Source organism: Triticum urartu, chromosome 5A (assembly GCF_056163025.1).
Source record: "Triticum urartu cultivar PI428250 chromosome 5A, HENAU_Tu73, whole genome shotgun sequence".
Classification (NCBI taxonomy): Eukaryota; Viridiplantae; Streptophyta; class Magnoliopsida; order Poales; family Poaceae; genus Triticum; species Triticum urartu.
The window spans coordinates 16,351,614-16,379,329 of record NC_141877.1 but is presented as its reverse complement, the minus strand read 5'-3'; the positions used below and the strand labels follow the sequence as shown (position 1 = coordinate 16,379,329).

General features: G+C 43.0%; 2 protein-coding genes and 5 non-coding genes across 8 annotated transcripts; 6 read left to right on the top strand and 1 right to left on the bottom strand.

The window, feature by feature from the left end:
• The first annotated feature begins 334 nt into the window (after window positions 1-334).
• On the top strand, window positions 335-2,196 carry LOC125506971 (protein transport protein Sec61 subunit beta). Its single transcript, XM_087525321.1, has 2 exons — window positions 335-463; window positions 1,770-2,196. The coding sequence occupies exon 2, from the start codon at window positions 1,785-1,787 to the stop codon at window positions 2,022-2,024; it is 240 nt and encodes a 79-aa protein (XP_087381447.1). The 5' UTR covers window positions 335-463; window positions 1,770-1,784; the 3' UTR covers window positions 2,025-2,196.
• On the top strand, window positions 344-27,716 carry LOC147967506 (protein transport protein Sec61 subunit beta-like). 2 transcript variants are annotated; one of them, XM_087525323.1, is made up of 2 exons: window positions 344-463; window positions 27,310-27,716. In XM_087525323.1, exon 2 carries the CDS (start codon window positions 27,325-27,327, stop codon window positions 27,562-27,564), a length of 240 nt encoding a protein of 79 aa, XP_087381449.1. In that variant the 5' UTR covers window positions 344-463; window positions 27,310-27,324; the 3' UTR covers window positions 27,565-27,716. The 2 variants fall into 2 exon arrangements, with proteins under 2 accessions (XP_087381449.1, XP_087381448.1); XM_087525322.1 differs by lacking the exon at window positions 344-463 and adding an exon at window positions 25,857-26,014.
• On the top strand, window positions 1,145-1,248 carry LOC125511883 (small nucleolar RNA snoR26). The gene has a single exon (XR_007285154.1). It is a non-coding gene; the product is annotated as a small nucleolar RNA snoR26 (small nucleolar RNA).
• LOC125511885 (small nucleolar RNA snoR27) lies at window positions 1,316-1,402 on the top strand. Its single transcript, XR_007285156.1, has one exon. It is a non-coding gene; the product is annotated as a small nucleolar RNA snoR27 (small nucleolar RNA).
• LOC125511698 (U5 spliceosomal RNA) lies at window positions 2,567-2,687 on the bottom strand. Its single transcript, XR_015606839.1, has one exon. It is a non-coding gene; the product is annotated as a U5 spliceosomal RNA (small nuclear RNA).
• Window positions 26,688-26,791, top strand: LOC125511884 (small nucleolar RNA snoR26). Its single transcript, XR_007285155.2, has one exon. It is a non-coding gene; the product is annotated as a small nucleolar RNA snoR26 (small nucleolar RNA).
• On the top strand, window positions 26,856-26,941 carry LOC125511886 (small nucleolar RNA snoR27). Its single transcript, XR_007285157.1, has one exon. It is a non-coding gene; the product is annotated as a small nucleolar RNA snoR27 (small nucleolar RNA).

The window sequence follows — 27,716 nt, the reverse complement described above, 5'->3', positions numbered from 1 at the left end:
GGAGGACAATGTGAGGACGCAACAGACATCCACGGTGTGTCCAGACGAACGCAACCCCCGCCCAAATTTGGATCAGAAATGGGTCGAAGCGAACCAGAAAACAAGTATTTGTCCATTTGCCTCGACACGTTAGGCCGTGTCTTTTTTGTCCGTACAGAATCAAACGGAAACAGGCGGACGAAATGCATCGATCCGTTAGAGTTGCCCTTATTATTATTTTTTGAGGTAAAGAGTTGCCCTTAATTACCCGTCTTAGAAAGAAAAAGGGCCTGATTGTCCTATGCAGATCCAGCATGAGCCCGGCTACCAGGCCCATCACCCGCGTTCCCGACAGGCCCTATTTCTAGGGGAGAGAACGAAAAAAAAAAACGGTCTCTCTAGCAGTTGCCCTATTTCCTCCCGGATCTCTTCCCCGGTCGCCGGACGCCGCCTTCCCGCCGCCGCCGTCGCTGCAGTTTCACAGGTTCGTTCCCTTCCCCCGATTTCTTTCTCAGATCGAGCAGCAGAGAGATAGCGTTACCTTGGGGGGCGGGCGGTGGGTCAACGGGGCTGGGGCGGGGAAATGGATGCCGACGTGTTGTTGGACGCTGTCGACGGAGCTCGATCCGCGGAGACCCGGCGCTTGACCGGGGCGGCGAGGTGCGGAGGGAACGGCGGCGCTCGGGGCAGGACGGGATCAGGGGAGGGGGAGGAGCTGTGGCAGTGGCGTCTTCAGCAAGAGAGATGCCGATGTGTGTGTGCGCGCGCCTGCCGCTGATGCTATATGTGACGCGATTTTAGCCCCGTGTGTGTGCTTCTGCTGCGATTTCCTGCTGCTTTGTTGTGCTACACATACAAGAGTTTCTGATGCAGATGCTTATAGGTTTGCTTCATGTGAATTTTGTTCTGATTGCTGATTGAGAAAAGAGAGGCCACGGCTGAGAGAGAGAGAGAGAGAGAGAGAGAGAGAGAGAGAGAGAGAGGTGCTGATGCTGACTGCTGTTTTTTCTTCTCCGGATATTGCAACCCTTGTTTGTGTTTCTGCTTCAAGAAATAGAGAGATATTTCTCATATAAAGAAAGAGAGAGATTGGGAGAAATGTATATTGTCTATTGGTTTGTAGCTGTGAGATTTTGCTTGTGCCGTTTTGATTTGTTTGTTCTCGAGAGCATCCGTGATGTTACATCCACTTTTACTCATCCTTGCACTTTGAGTTTTGACTTTTGACAGTGAAGAAAAACATTGGGGACTATGTAGTCTGAGATGCTCCCATCTTCTTTCTTTTATTTTAATTTGGTTGTTTGCTTGTTTGTTTATGGCTTTCTGTTGCTCAAGTCATGGATCGATGATGTGATTGTTAACTGCGTTATCTATCTTGAACTTCTCAAGTACTGAAGAAAAACATTATCTGCTGAGATCCAAGGCACCCCTGAAGTTCTTAACCTTTCCTTATTGTTTTGTCTGATTAACTTTGACAGTCAAGTGGTCTTTTTTAATCTGTGAGTAGTATACTTTGCTGGCTTTTGACTTCCGTATGTTTGCAAAAAAGTAAGTTATATAATAATATGTTAATAATGTACAGTTGCGTGTCGGTCCGTCCGTCTTTCTTTCTAGTCATGTGATGTTCGATCACATGTTCATCCATAGAATCCATGTTTGGTTTCGTATCCATAGGTTCCGAGTTTGGTTTCGTAGATTCAGGTTGGGTCATTCATAATACTCTTTATGTTCTGGTCATTTAAGATACTAGTGTTACAAACCTTCTGATCAGAACTGGTACTTCCATGCAGATAGGTAAGAACAAGATGGTGATTTATGGTGATGCACCTGCAAGAGGGAGTGCAGCAGCTGCTGCAAGCTTGCGCAGACGTAGAACCACCAGCGGTGCTGCTGCTGGAGGTGGCGGTGGCGCCAGTACAATGCTTCAGTTCTACACCGATGAGGCTGCTGGGCGCAAGATGTCCCCAAATGCTGTTCTGATCATGAGCATAGGGTTTGTTGCTGTCGTTGCTGTGCTCCATGTTTTCGGCAAGCTGTACCGTTAGGTTCCATATGCAAGCTGCACCTATGAACAGAGGAACCCGTAGACTTAAATAACTGCATAGCAAATGATTGTCGCATCCTCATATTAGCATATAAGTTTATATACCTGATGATATATATACTGAGATGAGACGTTATGGTCGAATCCTTGCAAGAAGGTGCTTTGGCTTGTCAGTTGTTCTTTATTACAGTTAATCTTCCTGGGTCCGTGCTTTGTTTCAAATATGTTGCATACAAGCCATTGCTGTAGGTGTATGGATTAGTTCCCGAGTCTGAATCAAATGCTCTGCTTGCGTAAAAACTATGCTTGGCAAATCTCTGAATTGTGATTTGTAACTAGTCCATCCAGTCCCTAGCCCTTGTCACTGGAGTGGTTAACAGATGATAAAAATCAAGTTTGTGGCTTCTAACTTAGAAATTATGACTGTTGTAAATTTACCAGTCTGTAAAGTAAATCCAGATGTAAAATCTTACTCCGATTCCAAGCGGGACCGTTGGCATTTTGTCAAAATACCACAAAATTTTCAAATTCAGTATTGTTGGGGCCTTCTCACAGGGAGAAGACAACCCTTTAAAAATTAAGGTATGCTGCTTAATGTGGCGTGCACACGGTATTCTTTAGTAAAAGGCGAAAGAATAGTTCGCTTTGTGCTCACCACGCAGCTGCGTGCCTTTCACTGTCAGCACCCCCACACTCTTATGTAGCCGAGCTCCCTGCTCTCTCCCCGTTCCCAGGCGAGGTGGGACTAAACGAAGGGCGCTTGGTGGCCGGCCCATTGAGCGACATTCTTTAGATGGTGCGGGTGTGTACTAGGCAGGCCTAGGAGGCTAGGGATACGTCCCAGTGGATGCCAGAGGCCCACAGTGTGGCTTCGCTGGCGGAGTGAGGTGGACCGGCCCACGTGCACGCATCCACTGCTCGTTCTTTTTCGGTCGCAGCAGTCTACTACTCGGAGGGTTTTCCCCTTTTCTTCCAGTTTTGTGTTTAGGGTTTGTTCTTTATCTTTTTCAGATTTGTTTTGTTTTAATGGTTTTTGCCACATGAGTTCAAATATATAAAAAGTTTTGAAATCAAAAGTTTGATTTAAGAGATATGAATGATTTTAAGTTAGCAAAGGGGAAATAAATGAATGGATTAGTTTGGGAGAGAGAAGAGGGAGAATGGGTAGCACATGCATGTAAGACAATGTGTCATCTGACCAAAAGACGACATTGATGGGACCCATGTATCCTGTTTGCAGGTTGTATAGCTATGTATATCCGAAACAGAATGCTTATCTTTTTATACTGTACAGTATTGTACTAATCTTCTGATCGCAACGAGGGGCTCTAGATCTGCCGGTACAAGCCGGAACCGCTCAATTTTCCATTTTGGGGAGGTCCCCTACTGCCCAGGAGGCCCGGTCGCTCGGAGCGCACATGTAGTTTTTCTCTATCTAATTTATTCTCTGGCTGTTTTCCTTTTGATAAACCAGTGCAGACTTTAGTTACTTTAGCTAGTTCAGGCCTCATAATTTATTGATCCACTCTTGGAAGTTGGAATGTGGAATTTTATTGATTCGGTCAGACTTTAGGCCTTTTTTGGTTTGGAGGAATTTCACAGGAATTTTACATGATAGGATTCTTATAGGATTTTTTCCTTTAAAACCCTTTGGTTTATAGGAATAGATTCCTATTCCTATATAGGATTGATTCCTATCCTCCACATTTTATAGGAAAATAAAAATGAGCCTAGACTCAATGGAAAAATTCCTTTGGTGTCAACCAAATGACATCTCGTTTCCTATTCCTACTCATATGATTTGAGATACATGCATCTCATTTCCTACAAAATTCCTATTCCTACGATAATCATATCCTATGAACCAATTTATCATGGCTTTACGAATCAGCGAGCATTCTGCCAACCTGCACGACGGGCATTTAGCCACAGATAGTGAGGACGGAGGACATCGGATTTGAAGGAGGACGCACAAGTTGTCACAGATGTTGTCGTCTCCTTGCCAATCTCCAGGAAGGCCCGCCCCATAGTGGTGTGTGCTAGACGCTCCTCCGGGTGTCGTGCCTCTCCGGCGAAGTCGATCGGTGAGAATGTGCTCACTGGTCAGGGAAGAGGCGAGATTCTTCCAATGCCGTGCAACATGCCTTGTGTAGATTGTGTGGCGCTTTGGCGGAAGGAAGGCAGGGGTGCGGCGGAGCTGCGAGACGGTGCTGCTGAATACAGTGGTCGCCGCTACAACGGCGAACTGGTTGATAGCAACCTCCATTGCGAGCAGGAATACGGCTGCGATCGGGGTGGGGTTGATGAATCTAGGGTTTTTGGTAATGCAGGAGTGTATCAGGAAAGACCATTATATTTTGTTTTCCTCCAATATTTCATTTGAGAGTATCCCATTGGCCGGACACTAAAACAGAAGGAAACATACTAACGATACGGCATTGGACCTTTGACACCCAAATTCTAAGGCAGCTGGATATATATATATATATATATATATATATATATATATATATATATATATATATATATATATAGGGTTAGTTGTGTATATGGCATTAACGATGCAACATTGTTAGCAAGGCATGCAATAAGTGTGTTTTTTTTGGCGGGGAATGCAATAAGTGTGTTTTTTTAGCATCAATGCAATAAGTGTGTTGATCAAGTCGTTCAAGAAGCGTTTTATAGGGAAAATACGAAGGAGAACCTGGGTTCCAACGCACCCTATATGCAAAAAAAGTAATTCAAAAAATTACAATTTTTTTTTGGTATCAAACATGATCAAGTATTGTAGTCGTATAAAAATATTCGTCAGAAAATGACTTCCGTTGCATCCTGGGTCGAAGATTTGGCAAAAAAATACAGAAGTACTATACACGCTATATTGTCGTCATAAAATCGTCGTTTTTGCCCTGAAGTCAATATGAATCATTTCTTGTCCAAACTTTTTATATGAGTACAATACCTAATCATCTTTGATTCCAAACACGATTAGGAATTTTTTGAACTTTTTTTGAATTACTAATTTTTTTGCGCATATAGGGTGCGCGGGTACCCGAGAGCACCAAGTTCCCGTCCCACTTTATAGCCTCCATTTTATCATGCAAGTATGCGGTGCAAACTCATGTGACCATTATATTTCCGTGTTTTGTCTCCTCTTACAGGAAGAGAAGAGAAGTTAATGAAAAAACTTCGTGCGATGAGTATAGTTTAATGTCAATCACATGAGCACGAGAGACCCCTTCATTTGAGAGTGTCCCATTGGCTGGACACTAAAACAGAAGGAAACATACTAACGATACGGCATTGGACCTTTGACAGCCAAATTCTAAGGCAGCTGGATATATATATATATATATATATATATATATATATATATATATATATATATATATATATATATATATATATATAGGGTTAGTTGTGTATATGGCATTAACGATGCAACATTGTTAGCAAGGCATGCAATAAGTGTGTTGTTTTTTTTCTAGTGAGGAATGCAATAAGTGTGTTGATCAAGTCATTCAAGAAGCGTTTTATAGGGAAAATATGAAGGAGAACCTAGGTTCCAGCGCACCATATATGCAAAAAAAATAGTAATTCAAAAAAATTTCAAAAAACTCCAAATCTTTTTTGGTATCAAATATGATCAAGTATTGTAGTCGTATAAAAAGATTCGTCAAAAAATGACTTCAGTTGCATCCTGGGTCGAAGATTTGGCAAAAAAAAAACACTATATACAAGTACTATACACGCTATATTGTCGTCACAAACTTGTCTTTTTTGCCCTGAAGTTAATATGAATCATCTCTTGTCCAAACTTTTTATATGAGTACAATACCTAATCATCTTTGATTCCAAACAAGATTTGGAATTTTTTGAATTACTTTTTTTTGCGCATGTAGGGTGCGCGGGTACCTGAGAGCACCAAGTTCCCGTCCCTTTTTATAGTCTCTATTTTATCATGCAAGTATGCGGCGCAAACTCATGTGACCATTGTATTTCCGTGCTTTGTCTCCTCTTAGGTCTTTTTTGGTTCATATGGTAGAGAAAATCATAGGAATAGAAAAGTCATAGGAAATAGGATGATATGTAACGCAAATTCTATGAGTAGAAATAGAAAGAGAGATGCCCTTTGATTCATATCATAGGATTTTTTCCATTGAGTTAAGGATAATGTTTATTTTTCTATGAAATGTGGAGGATAGGAATAATTCCTCCATAGGAATAGGATTCCATTCCTACAAAACAAAGGGTTCTAAAGAATTTTTTCCTCTAAACCAAAGGAGGCCTTCCAGGAAGAGAAGAAAAGTTAATGAAAAAACTTCGTGCGATGAGTAGTTTAATGTCAGGTTCCATATGCAAGGTGCACCTATGAACAGAGGAACCCATAGACTTGAATAACTGCACAGCAAATGACTATCGGATCCCTAAGACATTTCCATATTATAATTTTAGTTTATATACCTGATAATATATTCTGAGATGAGTCGTCATGGTCGATTCCTTGCAAGAAGTGCTTGGCTGGTCACTCGTTCTTTTTTACAGTTATTAATCTTCCCGAGCGATTTGTTTCTAATATGTTGCATACAAGCCATTGCTATAGTTTTACATATTAGTTCCTGAGTCTGAAGGAAATGTTCTGGTTGCAGAAAAATTATGCTTGGCAGGCAGTATAGCTGTATAGGTGGGCTACACATATAGCTTTCGTTTGATAAGCATGTGACAAGTGTTGAGCAAGTCATTCAAGAACCGTTTGGTCTTCTGTTCTATCATGTGAAAAAAAAAGTAGAGAAAAAGAAGGCAAAAACTTCATGAAATGAGCAGTTGGATGTCAATCGCATGAAGAATATGAAGGACTTCATTGATGTCCATTGTATAAATACTCTCATTCAGGCCTTATTCAAGGTTTGTGCTTCGCAATGTCAAATTATTCCGCATAGTAGTATGGAACATTGGAGGAAAACAAAGGACAGATGAGCACTACTCACCATAAGGAAAGATATTTTCTACATATGCAACCTAGGCAGCACTTCAACTCTTCAGACATACGATGCCATATATTACATACACTCCCTATGGCAGCAGACTACCATAGATTACCTCTTCATAGGGGGCAATTCAATTTTTTAGGTAAATGATGCAATTTTGAGATGATATATGAATTAATATATGTATATATCGTATTTACTAGCATCGAAATCGATCATAGACCCATTTTCATGTGTCTCAATGTCTCGTCCTTATTATCATGTAAATATGCATTGCAAACTTCTTTCAAACCCCATGTATATTGGTTGTCGACATCATCGTCAATCGGGGTCATGAGGCCGGCACGCTTGGAGATTTCACAATCAAATGGTCATGGGATGGCCATGAGTTTCGGCCATGACCATCATGGTGGATCATCATGGAGATCGCCTTCTGTGTTTGCGAAGGAGCTGCTGGCTATTTCCCCTTATCGACGTCGGCAGAGTTGCGCTGGATTGGGATGTTGGGAGTCCTCCATCCTTTTCCACCGAGCTCTGCTTATGTGCAGCTGTGCAGAGGGAACCGCAACTGTTTGTATGCAGGCTGAATATGCACGTTGCATGTGTTCCTAGCAGCCAATACACCAGATTATATAAGAAAATAAAATATCGAAATTTCCAATGGATGAAAATTCATTTAGAAACGTGTGTTTCAATTTCCAGTAAGAGATATCACAACATCACAAATACTCTATTTTTGTTGCCTTGTACCTTGAGAAAAGTTAAATGGATTACACTGCTATATATATAACTCATACTATTTTTGATGGTCCGCCATATTCTAACAGACTTAACAAACCTATAACGGCATCGCACAAGCTCATTGTATACAAGGCCCCCTGCGAGTTTCTCCCATGACGCTAGGCATCCAGGAAACTCTTCAAGTTCTGCTTCTGCAGTGGAAGAATAATAATTGTACAAAACTGTTGTCTAATTGTGGAGTGAAGGTCCATGTAGAAATGGCTCGTAGTAGTATAGTAATTGCTCAACTTTTGTTTTCTTCCAATATTTCAGAGTATTCCCTAGACTGAAAGTAATATGAAAGAAAAGGTATCTAGACTCATGAACACTGGACCTTTATCATCCTAATTCCTAAAGCAGATGAGCAGCTGTGTGACTACATATATAGCCTTTGACATCCAAGCATGCGATAAGTGTTGGCCAAGTCATCCGGGAACTGTTGTAGCATCTTCCATTATGTGAGTAGACACTGAAAGCATGTGACCGTTCTTTGTTTATGTTGTAGTTCTTCTTACAAAACAAATGAACAGAAAAGAGGTGAAAACATCATGAAATAAGTAGTTGGATCCCAATTGTGTGAAGGGTGAGAGGTTCATGAATGTTCATTGTATAAATACTCTCACTCAGGCCCTGTTCAAGACTTGTGTTTCAAAAATGTGTAATCAATCTACCGAATAGTATGAAACATTGGAGGAAACCAAAAGATGAGCATAATTCATAATTGGTGTTACTTGTCACGTTCTCATGTTTGCATTCATACCATCCTAGGAAAAGAGGTTTTATTGGAGAGTCACAATTGTAGCCATATATCTTTTTTCTTTCTAGAATACACATAGCATGTGTATCAATGTATTAGACAATAAAGAAGAAAATAGTACAAGAAACCCACCTACATTGTCCTGCCTCGGCAAGACAATCAATCACCGATTACTATGCACCCGCTACTCACTAACGATCCACCTAGACATCGCCAAGAAGTAGCCATATCTATGTTTCCTTTGAACAAGCCGGCTTGGAAGATCTAATTCTCCTTTCTTTTTTCCTCCAATTGGGTGAGCGGACTGCTAGTATCTCTACTCCTAAGGCCTTGTACAATGCTAGGGAGGTGGTTAGAAAAATAAACCAGATTTTTCTGAAGCACCAGTGCCTATTTCTATAGGAGAGATGCCTAGTTAAGCGTCTATCCCGTACAAATAAGCACCGGTGCTTAATTAAAGACTGATTTATTTCTCTAAGCACCTCCCCTAAACACCTTGCATTGTACAAGGCCTAAGGGACGACTTGGTAGTCTCCGCTCCGTCCGGTTTTTTTTTCGTCTCAACCTCCCACCTTCGTCTGGTTTTTTTCGTCACTCCTCCCACCACCGAAGAAACAATGAAACCATGCTCCCTCTCACGTAACGAGAAGAAAACCAGACAAAAAGGCTCCCACTTGCACAAAATGAAAAAAAAAACAGGCGAAAAGGCCCCCTCGCTCGTAACGAAGAAAAATCAGGCGAATGAGGCCCCCTCGAACGCCCGTGCACAGCCGCCCTCTTCCCTCTCCCCCACGCAGAGCCTCCCTCTCCCCCGCCGGTGACGCCCTCCACTCACCTTTTTTTCTTAAAGTGGGAAGGCCCCAGATCGATTGAGCAAGTCAGCGGGGCGGCGGCCAGATCCGGCATGACCACATCTCGTTGAGATGGGCCGTGCCGAGAGAGGTAGATCGAGGGGGCGGGCACCGTGTGCGTCTTCTCTCTCAGGACGCCACTCCGACCTGATCCAGTGAGGAGGCAGCCTCCGTGTGTGGCAACGAGGACGGCAGCCTTCTGCACGAGAGGTCAATCTGATCGTGCCTCCATGATGACATCAGGATGCCCACCACCGACGGCGCTGCGTCACTACCAAAGGGGCACCCTGCCGCGGCCGAGGACCCGCTGTCGTCGAAGCATGCCATCTCGCCGCCACGTATGTTGCATGCTATTGTGCTGCAAGTCCTTGGGGTTGGGTGCGACAACTTGGGACTCGGAGACGATCTTTTGTGGTAGGGCGTCGCCGACGGCTGCGGCACCTGCATAGACAGTCTCGCCGGGAACGAAGCGATGCTCCCCTGATTTGGAGTTGTAGCAGGTAGGGTTGCAGACACAAAGTGGAGATATGCAACTCCCAGTCATAATAGTCTTTATCATGCCTGGGCTCGTTGTTTGGGGATGGACGTGTCAATCTGATCGTGTCTCCTCCATGCCAAATGGATCCTCAGTTCGGAGGCGCGCGGCGTCGACGATGACAGCCTTTCTATCGACGGCGACACAAGGGCAGCATTAGCTCATTACGCTGTTGATACCACCACCACGCGTGGGGTATATGCATGGTGGGACAAGTATGTATACCATGCAAAGTACTCAATCTGTTTGATTCCTTTTTTGGTGAGCTTTTTATTCAGATAATCTGTTTGCCCGATGCCTTCACTCCAGCTAATCTGTTTGTCTGACATTATGCTTTTTGATTCAGTGCGATCACTAATGGGGAGAACATAAAACACTTTAGGTAATATGTTTCACTGACATTTAGCTTTTTGATTGAGGGCACTGTGATTCTCTAGCTACATGTATCATGTACATGATGCCTTTCCATGAATCTTCTGTTCATTATATAACCTCTCAGGCCCTTACAAAAAAGAAGTTCTGTTAACTTGATCTCTTTCTGGTGATTCTTATAGGGTCACCAACCACACATGTATACACCATGTTTCTGCACTATAATTTGATGTTTTATTTACATGTGGCACATAAGAGTTCAGAGTTCACTCCAAGAAAGAATTGCTTTGCATGTACATTTGCTCAGAGACTGATGTGCTGAACTTTCGACAATTCCAATTGGTCGCTGACATAACCTTTCCTCTTTTCGTTGGTATTTCCAAAAGAGATACTTATGTCACCTTCTGTTTATATATATTCAACGTGAGGAATTTCATACTTTTGGAGTGGAGCTATCAAATATATATTATGAGTTTCTAAAAACATCCATTATGAGGTAAAATCATTATATACATATTGTTTTATGTATGTGTGAGCCAAATCTACCGCAGCCTTCTGAAAGTTTTGGAAGGGCCAGCTTATTGCATGATCACTAAGAAATTATTGCATAGTTCATCATTTTCATGTTTGTGTAAACAAGAATTTTTGGTTATTTGGCCTCACAAAGGTTCTTTCTTGAGCAGGAGTTGAACAGAGCTTCACCTGCCCCGGCCGATTCTGAGAAAACTAACCAGTACATAACATGAACAAAGATAGTGATGAGAAAGGGTGGAGCTGAGTATGCCACACGTGGATATGATGGTTTCCCCTATGTTCTTTTTGACAATCCACTTCATCACTGATTCAACTGTGTATGGATGAGCTAACAAGCCCATATTATGTCTTCCCTCTTTCTTTGTAAGTGAATGATTTCAGATTGTTGGGCATTATTCAACCGCTATACTTGTGAAAGAAAATGTGCTAAACTATAGTACTCTATAACATGAAAAATTTCGCTGATAAATCGCCGACTCTTATTTTGGGACGGAGGAGTAGTAAATTACTTTGGTTTTTCTTTGTTGGTCTGATAATAGTTAAGTTTAAAAATATGTGTCATCTTGTATTTCTCTAATAGGTAGAGCCAAAAGGTGGCACAAGTGTGTGGCCCTAGTTTTCTTTTATCGTTTTACATCAAATCAATGGAAATACATCAGCACATTTATGGGTTGCTACTACAAATAATGGATTAATTAATGGGATCTTCTTAGCGACCCTTCATGCACCCCCTCGCCAGAACCACCGAAACATTCCCAAGTCACTCTTCTCGCTTTTTGCAGCCCATGGTGCACCATCCTATCTCCGTGTGCTGCACAGTTATATGTAGTCTTATATCCTGCACATATGTTGCAAGTGTTTCTCTCTACTTTGTGCTCCAGATTTGTTCTCCCTGCAATATGGAAGATTAATGTATATTCTTCTAAAGTTATAGTACATTCATGGTCTGTATATCTATTTGTATGTTGCAAACCTAAGTCAGGCAGGCAGCAACTGATTTCTTCTTTTCTATCTTTATATTCTTCAAAGAAATAAAATTTCTCATCTTGCACCTAAGATAAACCTACAATCTAGAGCACAAGGAAACTATAGATCACTTTTTCTATAGCTTCTGCGAACTTAAGTTATGGCTTTCAAATGTATTTAAACATCATGTATTTATATGGTTGTCTACCTTTCCAAAAGAGTTGACATTCTATTTGGTTTAATTCAGGATCAATTGAGCTATCAAACATAACTTAAGACGCATAAATAGAAGTGTATGCACATGTAGTGTATAATTGGTGAGATTAGGGGAATGTACTGACAAGTGACAAACATATTTCCTTGTGTTTTGTCCTCGATGCTGCTTCCTTAGCTCACACAGTAGTTCTCTTACTACATTCCGTACTCAACTTGATTGGTAGGCTTCAGGTAATTCGTGTCCATGTGGTAAGAATTGAAATCATGCGCTGCTCTTTTACCACTTTCTTGATGAAAATAGCATCAAAGGACATGTGCTGCTACGAATTACATTACATCACGGACTATGTGCTACTTTATTAATTGAAGTCTCTTTGTTCAGTTAGTTCTCTGAAACAGAAGCACTTCTTGTCCCGGTGTATATGTTTCTTGGCAACATTTGGTGTAATACTAATTTTCCAGAGATTGTTGTAAGAAATAACTATATTTAGTATCTTATCTCATCAGTGGGCTAATTCTACAAAATAACTAATAAGGAAATTTCTTAGCAGTACTGTATATGTTTGGAGCAATGAGGTAATTTTATCCCATGTTAGTTTCTTTCTCTTGCCTTTCCTAATTTCGTCTTCCCTTCCAATTTTTGAGGTTCCAAAGTTTGGCCTCAGCTAGCTTGACTCGTTGACATTTCCTGTTAGGAGTTCAACTTTGGTTTGGAGGCATTGAGCTTTGCCAGTAACTAGCTTTGTTACTTGGTATACTTCTGTCAGCATTCAGGTAAACAACTATCTACCACATTGTTTAATCTGGGGTTTACCCGGTGCCAAGGTGTACTACCATATTGCTAGATTTAACTTTAATCTATGTGTTGCTCTGTATGTATTCCGGCTTAAATGGTTCATCATACTAGGATTTAATGTAGTGATATTTCTTCTGTTGCTTCTTGGTGAATACAAATTACATTGCGTTTCCATGGAAGCAGGAGCCATGTAGTTGTGTAGCGGGTCGCGGGAGAGGCAGCCGGCGAGCGCGGGCTGGACGGGAAGGTGATGCCTGCGATGGCGACCATGCTGGCGGGCAGGGCAGGATCAACAGTGGCCATCATGGTGTTTCCGAGGGAGAGCGAGGCATCCACCATTACACAACCGAAGAAGACGAAGCCTGTGTCGAGGTTGGCCACCATGACCGGCGTGATAGCTGGCGGACCTAAAGGCCGGTGACAGGTCCGTCGCTGCCGCACTGTCTCTGAATGTGGAAGGAGAGCGGTGGCGCCGGGAAGACCTCGACGCCTGCTGCCGTGACCACGACCATGACCATTGCGTTGGTAAGAAAGCTACTAACTGTATACATATCCCCAGGTTCAGAAGCATTAGATCTAGAAAAAATTTGAACATGAGTTGTACTTCGTGTGCAACCAGGTACATATAGCTATTACAACTGTACTTAATTACCAAGCCTGCGATATTGAGAAGCACATTGAGAGATTTTTCTAGAAACCACATGCCGTGATAAACACATATGAACTGAAGAGAGGTGCCTACTTGATCTTCATGAGATCTTTCACTCTAAAAAAGGGATATCTTGGATTTTATTCATTGCATTGGGTATCTAGAGTCTTGTACTAACACCAGGTTCATGGCGTTGTAAAAAAAATCTTGATTCAAGATAAATGAAACCTTTCCTATATAAGGTTGCATTGATGATGCTATTATTGCTGAAATAAGAGGCGCGTTACAAGTCTAAGGAATTGTTAAGCTTTGTGTACCTTGTAATAGTGGCACACATGGATGCGTGAAGTTGAGTGATACTAATATTATTTAATCAGAGACGATATATATCAAGTCATAAGTTCTTGAGTGGCGAGCGATTTGGCTGGTTAAGGAGACATGAAGATTGACGAGCTGGAAAAAAGTGAAAGAGAGTTTGTATTTGTTGTTCTATGATGAATACCGGATGCCACCATGCTTAACTTGTATTTTTGAATTTAAAAGAATAATTTGATCAATATGTCCATATTTTTTCATGACAACGCATGGGTATTCGTCTTCTGCCCGTAGCAACGCACGGAGCCTCACGAGTCCCGCTCCTACCCCGCAAAAACCTAACCGCGCCGCCAGACGCCCCTCCCTGCTCCTCCCCCGCTTCGCCGCCGCCGGAGGGGACACCGACGAAGCCCGCGTGGTCCCTAGGGAAGGTGGCGGCGGGGCGTCCTCGTCGTTCTCGCGCAGATCTCGCGGCGGCCGGTGGCGATCTCACGGCGGCCCGTGGCGCGCGGCGGTGTTCCACCGGTGGCTGGCGCCTGCTGCCTGTGGGGCGGCGTCCCTCACGGCGGCAGAGCTGCCCCTGAACGGCGATTGGTGGTGGCCATGTGGCGGCGCGCGGGTGGGCCGGATCTGGGCTTCCGGTCTGCGTCCTCGTCATGGCAGCGCTTGCCGTTGCCCTCGGCCATGAGGCGTGGTCCAGGACGGGCCGAGCGCCGGTGGTGCTAGCCAGGACGCACGCTGGCAGCGCCCTACTTCATCTCGCGTCGTCTTGCTGGCCAACGGTGGTGGTCATCTTCTTCGTCAGAGATGGCCGGCCAGAGGCTTGGTGATCGGATCTCGAGATCCATCATCTAGTCCCGGCTGCGAGTTGGGGAGACATGGTTGCTGGTGAAAACCGAGCCGTTGGCAGGCGATGGCGGCGTTCTACGCCGTTACCTTGATGGAGGCATCGTCGTGTAACTACTGTCGACCCACTCGTGCTGCTCTGGGGTAAACCCTAGGATCTGGTGTTCCAGATCGGATGATGGCGGCACTGCGGTGTCGTTTCTCTCTTGGGAGCATCGTTTGTGGGGCAGCGCTGGAAGTTAGAGGCAGGAGGTGGAGCGGCTTCGTCTTGCACGGAGCTTCAGTGGAGATGTCAAGTCATGCCTGACCGACAGGTGCTACGCTTTGTCATGTCTGGTCGGCAGGTGCTACGCGCGACCGATCTTTCAAAAACTTCAAGCTATGTCGGCTGGTGGTACTTGACAGCATGGTGCTGAGGAGTATCAGTGGCGACCGCGACGTGCACAACTGTTTGCGCGCAGGGAGGAGGTGCCGTTGGGCGCCGTGGTGGCGTCGACGATAGCCAAACCCAGCAAGGTTGATGCATCAGTATAGTTCTGAAGATGGAGCGGTGGCAGTTGGCGGCGGCGACCTCTGAGAGCACGCCGGACCGGCGAGACCCATGCCCGGCAGGCGTCCTGGATGGGTCCTCAGGTCTTAGATGTTAGGTTTGGCTGCAATGTCTGTGTGGTATTAGGCCCAGGCTATCTGCGCCCCTTCATCAACTGGATAGGTGTAGCGATAGTTTGTTACTTAGATGGCGGCTTTAGTCTTATTGTGGTATTACTTTGTAAGGTCTTGTGAGAATAATTAATAAAGTGGCCGTATGCATCGCCCAGATGCAGAAGCCGGGGTCATCCTCCTTTTTTTAAAAAAAGCAACGCACGGGTGTTCTACCAGTCAAACTTAAAGTTCAAGAAACTAGACAGATTAGAAAAAAAAACGAATCTAAGGATGATCACCTAAGAGAAGTTCATCTAATTTACAATGTTTCGTTCTTAGCTTATAAGGAGATATATAGGTCCATAGAAAATGTGGCTCATGTCATATCCTTTTAATCATGAAGTACTAGTGTTAGCCTCCATTTCTATTTTCCATAAATTACATCAAGTTATCTCTCCTTGAGATCATCCAAACCACGGAGGCACCATTACGGCGTGGGGCACTCATAACCCCACCGCATGTGTGCACGCCTCTGGCACATAGGAAGCGCACGAGGAAATTTGGTTATAATTGTAGAGAACCAGCTTAGTTATCACAAGATAGCAAGATTGCTTGAATTGTTATCTGCGCTTGCAAATCTCCATGATTCTGGGGTTTCAAGTAAATTTTAAAATATAGCCTTACTATTACAATGGAAGAATCATCTTCCTGGAACTCTTAGTTGTATGAGTTTCAAATGCCAAGAAAGAGAAATAATTGTACACAGTATTTTGTAATTTTCATGTTAATTCCTTGGAGAAATGACATTTTTTATGTTTGGGTTCCCAAAGTGTCCACATATTACTCTCATGGATTCTTACAAATAATCAGTGAATTAAGGGCTCATGAATTCTGACTTAGTTGGCCAAAAGTTTTCAACATTTCTTCATTTTTATTTTTCAGGAAACTGTTTTCAACATTTGGTACGGCTGGAACCCGCAAGGACATCGAGAGGTAGCAAAAGAAACCCAACGGTTCACCCACGCACACAACACATACACCTGGTGGGCGTGGGTGTGACGTATGACTACTGTTGTTGGCCTTTGTTAATTACATTATATGTTGTGCTAAGACCTTGTACTTAGAGAAATAAACTTTCTCTAAGTTTCGGTGCTTATTTGTAGAGGATAGATACTTAATTAAGCACTCCTCCCGTAGAAATAAGTACCAGTACCTAAGAAAAACTTGGTTTATTTAATAAGCATCTTGCATTGTACAAGGTCTAATAGGCTGACACATCTCAGAGATTGAAACAGATGAAATGTAACATCTGTTTTTTACTACAGAGATGAGATGTGACAGCGGATTTAATTTTATTTTTTGTGGGGGCAATAGCAGATTTTTACTACTTTCGAAAAGCATAGCAACACTCAGTTGGCTCTCTCAGTCGAATTCCTGAATGCCTATAATGATTGTAGCATGCCACTGCTTTGTTTCTTAACGAAGAAGAGATGCAGGAATCATGCATAAGCGTGTGGTCCAATGTTAGTTCTTTCCAGTGAAATTGAGGTTCCACTCCGTGATCCGAATCATTTTTTCCCCTTTGGGAAACAGGTGTGGAAAACCCAACATTTGAATATCCCAGTTTCATATACAATCCAGCTAAAAATGGTAAAAAGGAGCCCAAACTTTGCCCTGCACTACGATACTTAGGGGAGCGAAGCAATTCCTTACAAGACCAGAAGCACTAAAACTAGCACTTCAGAGCAGGACATGAAGTGCCCTGTTGATGTTGGATGCAGAGCTGTGTTGATGTTGTCCCAACTACTCCAATGCTTCGTTTTCGGCTTTGTGAACCGGCAAGCATTCTCCCAACCAGGATGACAGGAATTAGGGAGTGTGGACATCTGAAGTAGGACACAACGAGGTGACATGGATGTTGTCATCTTCTTGCTTCCCTCTAGAAAAAGCCGGGCATGTAGTGGCATCTTCTAAAGGCTGCTCTGGACTCCCTGCAATCTGCTGGAAAGCCGAGACGGGCCGACGCAGTGGCCGGGTTCTTCAAATGCTCCGTGGCACGGATGACGCAGATTGTGTGGCACTTGAGCAGGAGGAAGGACAGGGCATGGCGGGGCTGTGAGGCAACGCTACCGGATACAACATCTAAAGCTGCGGTGGTGACGTGGTTGGTGGCGAGCGCCATTGCAGACAGGAATATGGCTGCGGTCGGACTGGGGTTGACGATTCTGAATTTTTTGGTAATGTAGGAGTGTATTATAAGGAAATACTATTGTATTTTGTTTTCCTCCAATATTTCATTTCAGAGTATCGCATGGACTGTACAGTAAAATAGAAGAAGCATACTAACGCTACAACATTGGATCTTCAACATCCTGATTCCTAAGGCAGAAGGCTATATATAGGGCTATATGTAGTTTTGTTAGGTAAGAGTCTGATAAGTGTTGATCAAGTCATGCAAGAACCGTTTTATCCTCTCTTGTATTATGTGGGTACACACTGCAAAATCATGTAATCATTCTATTTGCATGTTCTGTTTCCTCCTGCAAGAACAGAATACAAAATAGTGAAAAATTCACGAAATGAGCAGTCCAGTGTCAATTGCATGAGGAAAAGTGAGAAGCCCATGATGTCCAGCTGGAATATTGGGGGCGCGTGACTCACAAATGCCAAATCAATCAGTCGAGAACTCTGGAATATTGGAAAAGAAACAAGAGATGAGGACATATTGTTCCTACAAGAAAGGTTATGCAGTTCAAATCCTTAGTCGATGCAACCACATGCCTCTATATGCTGCGCTGTTCACATATTAGAAACACTATGTAGTCATGCAGTCATACAGACAAAATATATATGTATGTACTTAGGGCATCTCTAAGGTTGACCCACAAATTGGCTCCGGTATCCATCTGTGGACAGGGGACCAGTTCACGGACACTAATGCCGAACACATGTCCACATACATTTCAAACACGGTTCTAACAATTTCCTCCGCAAATGGACTATCTTCATATCCTCTATAACACTATGCTCGCAAGTTTTAAAGAGTCCACAATCAATTGAGGTCTTCAATTGAAATTAGGTCACCCTATTTTGACCGGGTCGATAAATTTCTCAAAGCTCTCTCATTCAATTATTTTATACTATATATTATGCTTCCTAATTTCCAATACCTCACAATTAATTGAGGTCTTCAATTTAGAATTGGGCCATTCGATTTTGACCAAGTCAATAATTTCTCAATGAGCTCCCTCATTCAATTCTTTTAATTCACTATGTTCCCTAATAATAAACTCTTTTACTTAATTGGGTATTCTAGTTTGGATTTGGTTTATGATTGACCGGGCCAACGATTTTTCAAATGAATCAGCAGCAACCGGCTTATAAAAACATACCAATCCTGCGAACCCTCCCACCATTTAGAAAAAAGAATTGTCACCCATGTGATACTGTAGCGCCACTATAGTACATGCAGTCACAGACACAGAAATTTCCCCACATAAATATAGGTTGGTTAGCAGATAACACGGAATCACACCACGAAAGGCTCACCAAATGACCACATTATAAATAAAAATAAAACACACTCCAACATCTCCCCACCCCGCAAACTAAATATTCCATTAGTTTCAAAATGTAAGGGGTATGAGTTTATCGGAAAGTCAGATTTCTAAAACTTGGACCAAGTTCAGAGCAAAAAAATATCGACATCCACAATGTTAAACAAAAAAGAAGTATGAATATTCATTTCATGATGAATCTAATCATACCGATTTGACATTATGGATTTGATATATTTCTCTACAAAAATTTGATGAAATTTAAAAGGTTTGACTTTTCAAAAAAGTAATACACCTTATATTTTGAAACAAAGTGAGTACTTTTTAAGAAACCCAACAACACCAACGGCGCAGCAAAGCGCTCCCAACCCTTCTAGTAAACCATGAATTCTGAAGAGTTGCATGTGCTTAAAAGACTCGTTATGTGTACGTTGATGTTTTATTTTTCCAAAAAAAAGAAACACCCTTGGCTTCTGCATCAAGTGATGTGCACAACATTTTATTAATGATTTCAAAACTCACCATTTGTGTCCAATAAAGTTCAATAGATAAAATGTCACATGGGTGCCCCAAGGGCAATGGAAAAGATGAAGTAAAATGAGCTTATAATGAGCTTCATGCATCACAAATCCTACTAGGCCACCAACAAAATTGGTTGAGCAGATCCTGAGCGACCATCTATCATTGGTTGCACCCAATGGACATCAGCGCCCGCTCCTCCTCCTTGCAAAGTAACAAACACATATGAATCAAGTTGGCGGCTTTGAAGATTGCCTGAAAAAAGTTTGGAGCCTCCATTTTATTGAAAATACAATCATTATGTGAGTTCAAGATGGCCCAAAGTAAAGCACAAATTCCCACACGAATTTGATGCTTCAATTTGGAATGCACCCCAACTAACCAGTTTCCGAACATATTCATACTACTAGTGAATATGGAGGTAGATTAACGAAAATGCATAGGTGAACATGGCGCCACGCGAGGTCTTTATCTCACCATCCATTTCTCTCAGATTTGTATCGTATTCATACCATAAGCAGTGCATATCACGTATATTGAATATTCCTCCTTGCAGTATTGGATCTGTATTCCACAAAACAATCAATGCATAAGGGGCCACATGCTTGACAAACATGATCCAACTCATTTACTAGGAGCAAACCTCATTTACTAGGCACAGGTTGGGAACGTTAACTGCATTTGAAGCCTGCACCACCATCTCTCTCCATCCAGCCTGGTTGAAGTTGGAAAGTGAGGTATTTTAGTGTAGGAAAGATTTTGCTACAGTAGCAAAATTAATGGATAGCTAACCTTCTGCTGTCGCTGTAGTTTGATGACATGATCATCTTGTTCTGTCTTCTCCCAGCAGGCAGGTTGAAGAAGGTTGTACTAGGGGTATTACTGTTGTCTGCACTAATTAATCCATCATGTCCAATTTCAAGACAAAGAGTTGCTTTGCGTAACATTCATGTTATTTTTGTTATTACAACAACGCATGTAGTTTACATTTATCTCTGGGAAGATACCCAATCATCCATGAGGTAATACCTGATGAACTAATAGAGCGGTACACCTCAATTATAGACATGCAAAATGAACTTGGCAAAACAAACCAGCACAGAAACGGCAGGCCCACACTTGCTAAGTGCCATTAAAGGCGTACCTGTTCGACACAGAAATGTTTAAACGCAGCCGGCCAGCGTTTTTAAATGGCCTAACACAATAAAACAACTAGTAGAACCGTATTTTGCATGTTTATAAACGTGTATCTAACTCCATTTAAGATGGTTAGCCACCAACCTCTGTACGTCATATTTGTCGAATTGACCTGGCGTATCATTCAAGTATTCATTCAATCACTATATTAATTTCTAATCTCATAGCATGAATGGGCTGCCCAGATAACATCCTCGCTTGCCATCATGTGTCAAAAATCCTTGTCCGTAGATTAAAGGCTATATGGACAAGTCACAATAATAGCTTGGTAAGGAGGCATTGAAGGAATAGATATTGAATCGCCGAAAATTTGTTTCTGAGCCCGTGCTTAGATGCACCTGATATCCCAACCATCTGTTCACATTGGGATCTGAGCGTTTCCAGTATTTCTTATCGTATTTCTCTCACGTATGCTCTCAGTATTGGAGGACATGACAGGTCGCATTAACTCGCCTCCCAACTGGAGGGACGTCTCGGTACATGAGTTAGGTCGACGGACCAGACACTTTTCTGGGCCGGATGGAGGTCGACGTTACGCCGGAGTGGACGTCGCGTATCAGTCGGGACGCGTGCCCGCTAGTAAGGACGTGCGCCTCTTTGCCGCGCCCAGGAAACTGAGACGATGGCCGGAGCCGCGCGTGCCGTGTGTGGCCGTGGTCGTTGCCGACGGAGCCGCAGACACTGCGTAGCCGCGCGCTCGGCGCCAGTTGTTGCGTTTCGACGCCCGCGCGTCGGCGTCGCCACACCGCTGTGTAGCCGTCCAGCTGCACACATGCAGGTCGTAAGCGCGCCTTGTCGCCACCGCGCAGCCTCGTCCTCGCTGTCAATGGCTTGACGCGCTGGGGTCGGAGGCAAGAACTGTTGAGGTTGTCGCCACGCCATTGCAGCTGATGCTGCCCGCAGGAGCCGCAGTGAAGGGCGCCTCCGGGAGTGCGTCGTGCGCTAGAGGGCGCTGCCACGCCGGAGTCGTTTGGAGCAGAACAAGAGCAGCGATGACGAGCAGCGAATTGATGAAGACGGCAATTTTCCTTTCTCTGGACTTAGATGTTCTCCTCTAGACTTGGATGTTTTTCGATTTCAAAATTTGTTTCTGAGCAGGAGCTAGGCGACACGAGCAGTGAATTGATTCGAACATTCTGAACTGAGCCATGGATCACTACTTTCGCGGTCGTTGTCCTATCCCTAGCTCAGAACTCCACCATGACGAACTCAGCTCGCGCCCTCTACAAACAGGCCTGATGACGGGAAAATGGCGGGCGTGAGAACACGCGTCCACGTCATTGATACAGAGTGAAATTTAAATGCATAAAATAAAAATAAGATCAAACATTGCAGGTACTTTATTTCCAGAACTCTTACATTTACATAAAAATTCTGTTAATTACATTTCCGAATAGAAAACCCCTGATTAAGAATTCCAACATTTCTATTACATAAGATGGCATCGCATTCCTATCACAATATACTACAAGGGAACTCCTCTTCGCGGCCGACGACGAACTCCTGCTTGGTGAGCTTGAAGTTTGGTTCCATGCAAGTACTCCTCTATGATTTTATGTGTGATGTTTGGGAATATATATCTCCTAGCATGCAACCATTCGTGTGTGTTCAACCTCATTTATATGCGGAATGTAGGTTGATTCTGGCTAAGCATTGTTTTGTCCTACATTTGGCATATAGTATATGTATATATTTTTCTTTGGGAATTTTATATGACATCTTTGGTTTTGGTGGCATGGATACATGTGACATGCCAATTTTAATAAGTTTTGCATCATCACATTATTACTATCACCGGGCGACACTGATATGGTGCCCGTGTGTAGCGTAATGGACTGAAGTTTTCTGACACAATTTTGATGCTTTTTATAGTGCATATGATATGTGCCATATTTTGTTGACTTTGACTTCACACGGTATCAAAACTAACCACGCGGTGCAATGATATGACACACACGTATAACTTGACCCGAATGGAGTTTGTTTATGATATTTTTTTATTTGTTTAAAGCCTATGTGGGCTACATGAAATATGCCTTATCATGTATTTTGCATGAATTTTGTATGCATATGTGGATGTGGAGTGAACTTATTTTTATTAAGTTCTGCTTTACTTGTATTACTATTAACACAGCGTGGCACTAAGATAATGCCCGCGTGCAGCATAACCAAGCAAAGGTTTGTGGAGCAATTATGGTGTTGCATGAGTCATCTGACATTTATCATTTTTATTTATGTTTGTACCTTACATGGTATTAGTACTAACTCCACATAGTGTCACATCATTGACGCTAGTGTGTAGCATAACCCAAGTAAAGTGAGTTTGTGATATTCATTTATGACGATGCTAATAGTTTAGGCTCTTATAGCATTGGACCATTTCATGCCATATTTTATTTGACTTTGGACCAAATATGTGGCCTGAATATTCTGTTTAGTTTTCTCTTACTTCTATTACTACTAACACCGTGTAGCATTATGATAATGCCTACGTGTAGCGCAACCAAGTAAGATTGGTTTTTTTACGATGCAACATGTTTTATCATTCATCTTGCATGATTTGGTTTCTAGATGTGTATCGTGAACACATTTTTTAATTAAGTCTTGCCCTGCTCGTATTACTACTAACACCACGTGGCATTAAGATAATGCCTGCGTGCAGCGTAACCAAGTGAGGAAATATATTTTTATGCTCTTGTTTGTATTGCAGCTAGCGTGACACATAATGCCCGTAGCGCAACCAAACAAGAGATTATCATGAGTTTAGTTTAATGCGTTCGTAATTTCATTCCAACTTAGTCATATCCTTTTTTATGATGACCAAATTAAGTCAAATTTTTATGAGGTTTTCGCATCTATGACACTCTCTTGATTTGTATCCATGTATAGAGACCAAACCAAGGAACGAGGCGCTCATCTTGGCTTGTATCGCTAAAGGGACCGAACCAAGACGGAGATCAATAAGACAAAGCGCACGCAACATTTAAAGGAACCGTGCTTACAAGAACCATGCATGCTCCTTGACTCGTACCGCGATGGCCGAGCCGAAGGCGGAAGTTTGGGATAGATATAACATGCTCCTTGGTTTGTACCGCGATAGCCGAATCAAGGACAAAAATTTGAGATGGATGGAACACACTCTTTAGTCTGTACCAAAATGGCCAAACCAAAGACAAAATTTTGAAAGATTAAACCATGCCCTTAGTCTCTACCGCAATGGCCGGACTAAGGGCGAGATTTTGTTTTGAAGATGAAACACGTTCCTTGATTTGTACCATAGCGGCCGAACCAATGGCAAGAATTTTAGGGAGATGAAACATGCTCCTTAATTTGTACAATGATGACCAAACCAAGGGCTAGAAATTTAAAAGAAGGAGAAGAAAGCTCCTGACTTGTACCACAATGGCCAAACCAGGGGCTAGATGAGAGCCATTGAATCTCACCTTCAAACCAACAGGATGCAGCACGCCTGCCTCTTTCTCTTCTTTTCTTTGTAAGTTTGTATGTATGTGTTTTTAGCAGCAGATGGGAAAGACGAATGGATTGAATGACCGGAGAGCAGCCAAGCGGCCATGTATTTGTATGGAGCGGAGGAACGCATCGCCAGGCTCCAGCCACACGGGCGCACGCCCACCCACGTCCTGGATCGTGAGATCCTGTGAGATCATGCATGGGAGCGGGGCTGCTCCCTTTTTCTTTTTATTTGTTTAATCGCTAATGAACCGGCAACGTCCCATCAGTATGGGCTTAATTAGGCCACGTTCTGTCAATGTGTGGGCTTTTGCTCTAATTCTTGACTTAGGGCCAAATATATGTACGCATGACTCTGGAAGAAGCTAGCTACTGTGGGGCCATACGGGGCCATGATACATACATATGCCATGCATGTACGCTGGCTTAGCCTGCATGCATTAGCACATATGCAAGCATGCACGTGCCAGCTAAATTTAATAGATACTAATATTTTCTTTGAGTATATTTTGTATACATTTGGTTGATATGCAGTGATATTTGATGGAGGAACATACTGCACGATGCTTCGACAATATTGACGTTGTTTTTGACGGTGAAATTTGATATCATTATTCGTCCATGACGGTGCGTGTACATACGAACCGTGCGTCCCCATTTTTTTTTGTCAGCGTCAGTGCGCATACATATAAACAACGTGTCCTCCATTTTTCTATAGGGAAAAAAACTTGATGGCTGTTTATTTCTTTCGTCATATTTTATAATTGTCGGTTTAATGCGTGCATAATCTACACTTGAAAATAAATCATATGCCGAATTTTTTAGTCATCAATTCAAGCGGTTGATTATAATTAATTCTTTTTTCATTGTAAAACGGATTTTGCCGTTTTGTGTTTATATTTTATGTGGTTTATGCATTTTATTTATATTGGTCAAAATCCATGTCAACAAGGCCCAGGCCCAGCACTGTAGATGACCGTATAGCAGCTGTATTCCTTTTTTCCAGCTAAACAAGCCTGACGCGCCTGACACACTTTTCACCATTCCAACGCCTCGGCCAACGATTGAGATAACTGGTGCAGCTGAGCTCGAGCATCAAATTGCCACTTCCTTGAATCGCCTCTTTGTTACACAAAAGCAACATTTACTGCATCTTTGCGAAAAGTTTTTCCAAATTATTTTTCACCAAGATGACCTTCCAATCTAAATATCACGTGAAGATTTTAATTTTGAAAGGGTCTTACATTTTACAAATACATTTGTGGTGAAAAGGTTGCACATCATGCATTAGTAAGGAGTATACATGGATTTGACCATGAAAACATCAAAAATAGTCAACTGCCTATAAAATGTGTCTGATTCATGCCAAAGGTTGGCCATGTCAGCCTTTCAACGAGAGTTGACCATTACGTCCATTTTTCACCGATTGATGATCTCCCAAAGGCAATATTCAAGACACCTAGTCCATCACAGAGGCAATAGAGACATCAGAGATGGTTTAGAAACCATTAGATCCATTTATCACCTTGTTTGTATGTGTTGTGTTATTACTCTTATTCTGTCTCCCTTCACATGTCCTTTTCTTTCTCGTGCTGCGTTTTCCTTCAAGGTTGCTACCTCATACAACATGCACCCCTTGCTTCCCTACGCTGGAAGGGGTTCTTCAAGCGTTGTCGGTGGTGTTGGTGCTCGTTTCCGTGCTTCTTACTTTGTCTCTCGATGTGGCGTTTTCTCCTCCTACAAACTGAGTTTCGGATATGATTATCCTTTTGCCTACGACCGATCTGCTCACCGTCCTTATCCTTTCCTTGTCATACTTTTTTTTGAGCCGTCCTTGTCATACTTGAGGTGATGTTTTTTTCTTCTGTTCAGTGTGTATAACGGCCTAAGCCCATCACCACGCGCTAACGCTCTCCAGCAGTTGCCCTATTTCCTCCCCGATCTCTTCGCCGGTCGCCGGAGGACGCCTTCCCGCCGCCGCCGTCGCCGAAGCGTTACAGGTTCGTTCCCTTCCCCCGATTTCTTTCTCAGATCGATCAACAGTGAGATATATAGCGTTACCCTGGGGGGGGGGGGGGGGGGGGGGGGGGGGGGGCGGGGCGGTGGATCCACGGAGCTCTGGACCGAGGCGGGGAAATGGATGGCGCCGTGGTGTTGGACGCTGTCGACGGAGCTCGTTCCGCGGAGACCCGACGCTGGAGCTGGGCGGCGAGGTGCAGAGGAAACGGCTGCGCTCGAGGCAGGACGGGATCTCGGGGTGGGGGGTGGTGGGGGGAGGAGCCGATATGTGCTGCTGATACATACGATTTATTCTTTGTGCGTGCTGCTGCTGCGATTTTCCTGCTGCCTTGTTGTGCGACACATACAAGAGTTGCTAATACACATGTTTATAGGTCTGCTGCATGTGAATCTTGTTCTGAATGCTGATTGCTGATTAAGAAAGGGAGGGCCACGGCTGGGAGATAGATAGATAGAGAGGCGCTGATGCTGACTGCTGCGTTTTCTTCTCTGGATATTGCAACTGCTGTTTGTCTCTCTGCTTCACGGAATAGAGAGAGACATTGAGAGAGACTGCTCATATAAAGAAAAGAGAGATATTGCGAGAAATGTCTATTGTCTATTGGTTTGTAGCTGCGAGATTTTGCTTGTGCCGTTTTGATTTGTTTGTTCTCGAGAGCATCCGTGATGTTACATCCACTTTTACTCATCCTTGCACTTTGAATTTTGACTTTCGACAGTGAAGAAAAACATTGGGGACTACGTAGTCTGAGATGCTCGTGCCTTCTTTCTTGTATCGTAATTTGGTTATTTGTTTGTTTGTTGCTTTTCGTTGCTCCAAGTCATGGATCAATGATGTGATTGTTAACTGCGTTATCTATCTTGAACTTCTCAAGTACTGAAGAAAACATTACCTGCTGAGATCCAAGGCACCCTTGAAGTTCTTAACCTTTCGTTATTGTTTTGTACAATTAACTTGGACAGTCAAGAGGTTTTATTTTCTCTGATTAATATACTCTGCTTATGACTCTGAGCTGAAGCATTGTACTGCTTATGACTCTGCTGCCTTTTGACTTCCGTATGTCCGCAAAAAAGTGTGTATAATGGTATAACATAGCGTTGTGTGTCGTTCGACTGACTTTCTTTCTAGACATGTGATGTCTTTGGTTTTGTATCCATAGATTCCGAGTTTGGTTTCGTAGATTCAGGTTGGGTCATGCTGCTTCATAACTCTCTTTATGTTTTGGTCATTTATGATACTAGTGTTACAAGCCTTTTGACTCGTACTTTCATGCAGATAGATAAGAACAAGATGGTGATTAATGGTGATGCACCTGCAAGAGGGAGCGCAGCAGCTGCTGCAAGCTTGCGCAGACGTAGAACCACCAGCGGTGCTGCTGCTGGAGGTGGCGGTGGCGCCAGTACAATGCTTCAGTTCTACACCGATGAGGCTGCTGGGCGCAAGATGTCCCCAAATGCTGTTCTGATCATGAGCATAGGGTTTGTTGCTGTCGTTGCTGTGCTCCATGTTTTTGGCAAGCTGTACCGTTAGGTTCCATATGCAAGCTGCACCTATGAACAGAGGAACCCATAGACTTAAATAACTACATAGCCAATGGCTGTCGGATCCTGAAGACATCTCGATATTACCATATAAGTTTATATACCTGATAATATATACTGAGATGAGACGTTATGGTCGAA